General features: G+C 41.7%; 1 protein-coding gene across 1 annotated transcript; it reads left to right on the forward strand.

The window, feature by feature from the left end:
• The first annotated feature begins 5,375 nt into the window (after nt 1–5,375).
• LOC115296433 (olfactory receptor 1361-like) lies at nt 5,376–6,311 on the forward strand. The gene has a single exon (XM_029944892.1). It carries the CDS (start codon nt 5,376–5,378, stop codon nt 6,309–6,311), a length of 936 nt encoding a protein of 311 aa, XP_029800752.1.
• The last annotated feature ends 2,248 nt before the right edge of the window (nt 6,312–8,559 follow it).

Raw genomic sequence — 8,559 nt, forward strand, 5'->3', positions numbered from 1 at the left:
AACAAGTTATAACCTTCTCCCTGCTGAGGGAAAGTAATACCTTCCTCACAAGAAATTGTGAGCATTGAGTGAAGTGATGCACTGAGCACATAACAAGGTGCAGAGTGCATCATAATAACAAGAAAAGGTAGACATTACTATTTTTGTTGTTATGTCACATATTTGGCCCTGGGTCTGCCCTTGGAAACCACAGGTAAAGTGTGCTCTCTCTTCTCCATAAAAGACTTGACTGTGTGAAAAGGTGACTCTCTAGACCAAACTGGTAATTCCTCTTCTTTGGTTCTCATATAATATGGACTTGATAACAGTCATTTATGTGCTAGCAAGTCAGTGTGTCCTACCATCCAGTGGGATTTTGTCCTTCCACTGTCATGGCCTGAAAGACTTCTCTCATTAAAAGAACTCAGAATATTGGAATCACAGATGAAGTAAACACCTGTCCTACTGTGGTCAAATTAGCTGCTGAAGTAAACTTCACAGTTCACGTGTGCTTGGGCTGCCCCCATGCCCCAAGCCAGGCCACAATCTTGCCTGCCTCCCTAAAATAGAGCTCCATGAAATCCCTAATTTATTTTCTTCCTAACTATTGCCTACAGTCTTCCAAAGGCTATAGTTGAAGAAGATCATAAATCTATGAGTTAAGAGAAAAGAAGAGAAGCAGTGGGAGGAGGAATGAGGAGAGAAACAATACTTGCCTGTTGTAGAACAGAGAACACAGGAGTAGATGTTAAAGTTCAAAACCCTGACCCATGTATGATGCCGCTTTTCCTTTGCCTCCAGAATTTATGTTCAAGAAAATCCTGCCGAAGTTCCTTGAATTAATTTTCTTAATATAGTAGGGTTTTCCCCACACATCACTCTTTTCATTTAAACTCTTAACTGATTCCCTATGGTTTCATTTCTTAGCCTGAAATTTTGTCTTCCATGATCTGTGTTCATACAGATTGATGACTGTTTTTCAGATAAAGTGACAAGGAAGTTTCATGTGAGCAGGAGGCCTTTGTAATAGTTTTAATAACAATTCAACTCATAAGCACTGGTGAGGAGCTGAAATCCCCTGTATTCCAATCTGAGAACCACATTTCACAGTTTAGACAAAATTATGCAATTTATTTAGAACAAGAACCTTCATAACAATATAGACCTAAGATATTTTCTTTAAAAATATGTAAGCTATTAGTTAATAGACAGGAACCTGTCCATATTGGTTCACTCACACTACCTGGCAATGAGATCAATGGGAAAAGCAAAAACCTGAAGTGTCATCAGTTCAATATTTTATAGTATCTCTACCATGTGCCTTGCCCTATTCTACATGCTGGGGAGACATTAGTGAACAAAACATGCAAGTATCACCATTCCCACACATTATGGAGAGGAAAGATAGATAATGAATAAATAAAATATATAGTATGCTAGAAAGTAGAATAGGATCAGAGAAACTGGGAATGTTGGATGTAGTTTATAGTATAAACTAGGGTCATCAGGATAAGTCTCATTGAAAAATGACATTAAGCAATGACATGAAGGAAATGAAGAGTTGAGGATAATTGGACCATGTTCAAGGTGAGGAATCAGGTGGAGCAAAGCAGGTACAGAAGGAGAATGCCTGGTGGAATTCAGTCCTAGCAAGGAGCTGAGTCGAGCTATTTCAGAGTTAGTGGAGAAAAACATAGCAGGAGACAACATTCTCAGAGAGTTAATGGAGTACACAGATCATGCTGGATCTTGTAAAACTTTGGCTTTTTCTTCAGAAAACTCTTTCAGATTTGCCACTAATGAGTACCCTGGGAATAAGTCTCTGAGCCAAGAAAGCTTCCTTCTTCAGCCCAGCCACTTGTAGTCCCAAAAGAAATGAAGATTAATAATGTTCAGTTCCCAAGCTGTATCTTCTCTAGCTACAGACACAGTCTCACTAATGCAGGAAAAGGGTCTGGATCGTCTAGACTGTTGGATCTGCTCAGTAAGAGCATTGGGGATAATACATATTTTTAAGGGCATCACTCATGGGGTGGAGAATAGGGAATCCAGGTAGTAAATATTGAAGGCAGCACCCTGACAAACCGATTGGGGCTCTGATTTCAGAGAGGAACATAGTAAATGGAAGCTCTGTCCTTGTGGTCCAGATCTGTACATGTTTCCAAAGCAGTACATCAATCAGTCCCATTGTAAGAAATGCCTTACATGGTAATGCCACCAGCAGACATTTATGAGAACATATCTGGCAGGATGTTAAGTAGATGAGTGTAGAGTTTTGAAAAGAGAGTGGAATTGAAGACGCAACTTAAGAGCTACATTTTTTTATAGATATGTAAAGCCTGGAACTGGAAGAAAGAAGCCAAGAGAGTCTCAAAAGTGACTAAAGAGACAGAGGAGAAGTCAGCCAAATAGATTAAGAGGGAATCATCAGTGAGAGCACTGGGAGAGTGTGGCACATCCTGGGAGCAAGGGAAAGAATGAATTTGGAGTAAAGAAAAGAGGAATTAACCATGCAAAGTCTTGCCGAGAGGTCAAGTAACTCAAGGACTGAGGACTGAATGTTGACAGAGATGAGAATGGTCTCAGAGGAATGAGAAGGGCAAAAGCATGATTGAGAAGGTTTCAAAGAAGCATAGACCGTAATGGAAAGTGAGTGATAGAAAGAATTAGCTTTTTGAAGGATTTTCCATAAAGCACAGAAAAGTAGAGGAGTAGTTGCAGAAGGCTGTGGGGACAGGTTAGTTTATTAGGGATATCCTCCATCTGAGGCTAAGATTTAAGATGGGTGAGACCTCACAATTTTAGATAGTTAGGACCTTACATATTTTAGATAACCAAATACTATTCAGATAATCCCAGTTCTTAGCTAAGATGAACTGGGAAATCTGAGGTCCAACATGAACTGTACATTTTCCAGATGAATTACTCAGAGGGGATATAGAAGCACGAGATTCTTCAAGCAAAATCATCAGGAAGATCCAACCCAGGAAAAGACGTGGAAACGCTGAGAGGTATGGCCATATCCGAGACAAAAGATGTGCTGTTTTAAGAAATACAAGAGTAAGGGAAGACTTAATCTTGTAAGAGAAAGACATCCTACAGTTTTCATTTTTTAAAAAAGTTGAAAATATAGAAAAACCCATACAGGTGTGGTGAATAGGATGCCTGCATTTTGAATTCAATTTAGCAGACAAGCAGGGTCAGCATCCCCTGAGATTAAAGTGTGACAGAAATGTAAATTCTCATGTTTCACTCCAGACCTAAGGACAGAGTCTCTGGGGTGATGTCCAGAAACCTGTGACTTACCTTGCTTTCCAGGTGACCCTTAACCATGTGAAAGTTTCAGAAACTCAAGTCTCAAGTACATAAAGTGTTATACATAAAGAGGGAAAAGATTTGTCCCTTTATTTTAGACCATTCACCTATCAGAACACTTTATGATTTCTAGAAACAAGGAGGCAATGAGCACATACACAGAAAATGAAAAGGACACTGCACCAAACACAGAGTAGTCATGGAGCAATAACCTTTGAGACAGACCATGTGCTCAGCTTTTGGGCTGGTGCTAAACAGAACTACTGAAAAGAAAACATAATTTCTACCTCCAAGGTATTTATAATTGGTAAGAGAAATACGTCATAAAAAGTAGAAAACACCTTAAGACAATATCCACTTAAAGGCTAGATCATCCTACTTATATATTTCAGAAGATATAAAATAATGAGTATTAGAAGATTTGAGAAGTGTGGTGGCAAAGGCAGTACATTTTTCACCGAGTCTTGAAGGTAATATTTAGACAAGGAAGGAAAGACATCAGGAGAGAAGAGGCCTGGGGCTTCAGGTCAAGGAGAGGATGTGTAGGAAGGCAGAAGTGACCACAAGGTGGGCAACCCAGGAGAGGGGGCCCTGGGTGCTGGTGAGAAGTGGGAGCCTGTTTTACAGGTGGGAGGATCCTGCTGCGGAAGTTCTTGATAAGCAGGCACAGATGGACGGATGCGATGCAGTAGGAAATAAGCTGTTATAGGAGCCTGAGCATGGGAGGGCCAGGCCCAGTGCAGATGCTTTCAGCCTGAATCACAGTACCTAGAAGCCAGGTAAGCGCTGATGGAGTAAGCTGGTAGTGAGCTGACAGAGTCCATAGAAGGTGAACTGTGAAAATGGAGAAGACAGAAATGAGCAGACTTTGTAAAAAAAAGTCATTGTCAGAGCCCTTGGTCTGGATTTGCAGGAAGAAGGAAGTAGATGCTTCAGTATTTTCAGCCCACATCCTAGGAGAATATTGGTACAAAGAGCTTTTATTCACAAAGTGTTGAAATGGAAGGGAAGCACTTGGGGAGAACTGCATACTGCCCTCTCTGGCCTTCACTCTCCAGTAATTAATATACTTGTTCACTTAGAGACAAACGCTGTCTTCCGTATGACAAACACTGGGCATTCAACAGAGAAGACAACTAGGTGCAGTCAAGGCATCTGGTCTTGAGATGACCCCACTGTCATCTAAATACCTTTGATAAATATTTACACAAGATGCATGTGATTATGCCTCCTGCATCACAACTGTAGAGATGTCTATGAAGATGTCATCACAAGAAATAAAACGTACCTTTGGGTTCATCAAAGAGGTGAAGGAAATCTCCCAAAGAAAGGTACCAACTGCTCTGAGGTAGGAGATGAGTACAGGGGCCCAGCGGGAAGGTCTGAGGCAGGGAGGCTACCCCTAGCCACGGTGGCTAGGAGCAGAGAAGAGTGATGTGCGGTGAAGTTGGTGAGATGTCACGAGCTCAATAAAAACCGACCCCTGTAGGACAGTTGGTTGGGATTTATGAATTTTCAGAAGACCAATGCTTTCCAGACACTTATTAGTAAACAAAGAAATGATATGATAAAATTGCCTTTTTTGACAGGATCATTCTGGCTGTGGTGTGGAGAACACACTGATGAGACAAGGGTGGGCACATTAAATGAGAGGCTCACTGTGCTGCTGTGTAGATGGCGGGAGCATTTATTGAGCTCCCACTGTGTGCCAAGCACTAAACTAAGAGATGCAACCTCTGCCTTCAAGATTCATGCTCTTATGATACAAACAGAGTCACAGACAAGTATACCATTCCACAATATTGAGTTTAATTAAGAAACCTCTGTTACATGCAAAGAACTCCAAGACGCCTTGCTGTTCCCTGCCTTCTCTGATCTCTGTGTCTCTCTTTGTGACCCTTTGTGACATCCACCTCTTGTCCCTCCCATTGCTGTTCTAAGTTTTCACTCATTCTTCATACTGGTGGTTTGGGGGAACCCACTGCCAAAAGAGAGGGTTCAGCATTCTGTCTACCTCGGTTCCTGATAATGAGCAACTCCCTTCATGTTGGTCCCTTTTGTGCAACACACCAGGACCCAGCATGAACTGCAGCAAGGCCCCAGATTTTGTCCTGGCAGGGCTGGCCAGGGGCCCAGAGAACAGGCTGGTCCTCTTCGGCGTCTTCCTAGTGCTCTATCTGGGAAGCCTCTTGGGGAATGCGCTCCTTCTGCTGGCCATCGGAGCTGATGTGCGCCTCCACACTCCCATGTACTTCTTCCTCAGCCAGCTCTCCCTGGTGGATCTGTGCTTCACTTCCACCACAGCTCCCAAAATCCTTGAGGATCTGTGGACCAGCCACGGATCCATCTCTTTCTCTGGATGTCTGGCCCAATTATATTTCTTCGCTGTTTTTGCTGATATGGACAACCTGCTTCTGACTGCCATGGCTATTGACCGCTATGCTTCCATCTGTCATCCTCTGCACTACCCACTACTAATGACACCTTGTAGATGTGGGCTGCTGGTGGGTGGGTCATGGGGGGTGGCGCATTCTGTCTCTCTGGTGCACATCCTATTTCTATCCCAGTTGTGTTTCTATACAAAGCAAGAGATTCCCCACTTTTTCTGTGATTTTGGCCCACTCTTTCAACTTTCTTGCTCAGATACCCACTCTAATGAGGTCCTAATGATGGTTCTGACTGCGTTGTTAGGAATTGGCCCTCTCCTGTGCATCGTAAGCTCCTATGCCCGTATCTTCCATGCTGTGGCTAGGGTTCCATCAACAAAGGGGAAAAAGAAAGCCTTGGCCACATGTAGCTCCCACCTCTCTATGGTCATCCTCTTCTACAGCACAGTCTTTGCCACCTACCTGAAGCCACCATCAACCTCTCGCTCTGTGGGGGCGCTGGCTGCTGCTGTCATGTATACCATGGTAACTCCCACTCTCAACCCTTTCATTTATAGTCTGAGAAACAAGAGTGTGCAGAGCTCACTGAAAAGGGTTCTGGGCATAGGGGGTTCATGGGATTATGACTAATCCCCATAACGGGGTTGTAACACTTTGGAGAAAATCATTCTCCACATCACCACATTTACAAAGCAAGTCAGTTATACCTAAGGCTGGCATAGAGCATTACACAGTCTATAGGAAAGAACACTGAAATAGAAGTAAAGAGAACTAAGGTCTAGGTCCCACCCCAGGTGGGGGTTTCTCTCTCTCCTTCTCTCCCTCTCTCTCTCTCCCTATATAATCTAATGATAAGGATCTTCATTATTAATCTGTTGATAGAAATGGCAATGATAAACAAAATGGCAGTAGCTATGGCAACAGATGACCAATTTTCAATAGTATTAGTGTTAGAAATCAATTAAAGGACAGTTAATCCAAGACACCCTCAAATATATAGATAGATAAATGCTTATATGAATACAGTATTTTTCTTTTTCTCTGAATGTCTATCCTTCAGCTGGATACTGGCTACCACTGAACAAGAGCATACTGAAGGTAATATACATACATATATAACATAATAATATAAATATAATTAGGTATATTACATAGATATGTTATACTTAAAGTTTTCCCTATGTAAGTTTTATTCATGACATTAGTTCTGTAAAACTAGTTATCTACAAATTAGTCGTTGAATGGATTCTTCTTTCTGCCATAGACTGTCATGGGTGCTGCAGAGAAAAGATTATTACATCATGTGATAAGGGAATACACTCTAGGGGCACCTGAGTGGCTCAGTCAGTTGAGCATATGACTTCAGCTCAGGTCATGATCTCACAGCTCATGAATTCGAGCCTCACATTGGGCTCTGTGCTAACAGCTCAGAACTTGGAGCCTGCTTCAGATTGTGTCTTCCTCTCTGCCCCCGCCCCATTCACACTCTGTCTCCCCCTCTCTCTCAAAAATAGATAAACATTAGAAAAAGAGAATATACTCCAGTTCATTCACTACAACATGTCCTCTGGTCTCTCTCTCTACATAGCATCCACAACATTAAGGCAGAGAACACATATTATATACATTTGTGGTGCTCCCGTGATCATGTCATTGCACATTATGCATTGTGGAGTGTCTGATGATTAATTCTGTTCAGAAGAACAACTCAAGCTACATGCATTAGAAATTACCCTAAATTGAGAAGAATAAACCTGAAACTTTCATGCTGGGCTTTCTGTTCAGCAGCTGCATATGACCAATTCACAGCCTGGACTTACTTCCTGGATCATCTAGAAGTCAATCCTTTATTTTCATATCCAACCCAATGACTTGTCATGGCATATATTCAGAAGTTATTCTAAAAATAAATTAATGGACAATCTGAGTTCACATCCTTTCTGGCTCCCCAAACAGTTCCTCCTAGTCCCCAGGATCTGTGAATACATGCTTGTTACCCTGAATGTCCTCCCTTTAGCCAGATATTAGCACTGAACAATAACTTATCAGAGGAAATCCAAACATTGGATGTTGTGAAGGTGAACAACAGAGGTCAAAAGTCCACTAAGAGATCAGGAAGCCAGTGAGGGTAACAATAATCCAGGGAATCGGTAGTAGTTAAAATTTAACACCAAGTTCATTCAGTGCTTAGAGGACATATTATAGGATTCCTGAGAACCAGAACAAAAGCTGAAATTTGACTGGCCTGGGAATATTAAGTGAAGATAAAGGAGAATAGATGGATATGGAGAAATTTTACATCATAAGAATTGGTTTCTGAGAACTACTAGAACCCCTTTTCTGAGGTATCTTTTGATTGTTATTAATAGTATGTAACCTTGGCTGAAGGTAAGATGGGAAGAATAGAATTATGTCTCCCGAATTAAAAAGAAAACACAGAAATATGACTTGTGTATCTTGTATATGAGTTGTGCATTGGTAAAGATCACACTTGTGACCAGAGATTTTGGAAGAAGGACTGGACAGTAGCTGTCACTAGTAGTCGCCTCTCATGCCTCTCCAGCACCACCACCACACATTACTATCCACCACCACCATTTCCCTCATTACCTAATTCTATACCATCTATTGAGCATTTACTGTAATGAAGCTATTGTGAGAAGTACTGAAAAGAGTGATCCGTTGGTACCATTGAACCTTAGATAGAGGTGCACTGTTTATCGTCATAACAGTCTAATAAAATGTTTTCCAGAACTCTTCCAGAGCTATTTTGGTCAGTATGTAGTTTGTTGTTTCTGTTGTGTTTTGACAGGGGATTGAGGACTGGGACCATCTAGTCCTCCATCTTGCTGACAGCATCCTTTTTCTGTACATAGTA

Source organism: Suricata suricatta, chromosome 7, assembly GCF_006229205.1.
Source record: "Suricata suricatta isolate VVHF042 chromosome 7, meerkat_22Aug2017_6uvM2_HiC, whole genome shotgun sequence".
NCBI classification, from domain to species: domain Eukaryota; kingdom Metazoa; phylum Chordata; class Mammalia; order Carnivora; family Herpestidae; genus Suricata; species Suricata suricatta.

Coding starts and splice junctions, on each gene's coding strand:
- LOC115296433 (XM_029944892.1), top strand. CDS start 5,376: ATGAACTGCAGCAAGGCCCCAGATTTTGTCCTGGCAGGGCTGGCCAGG.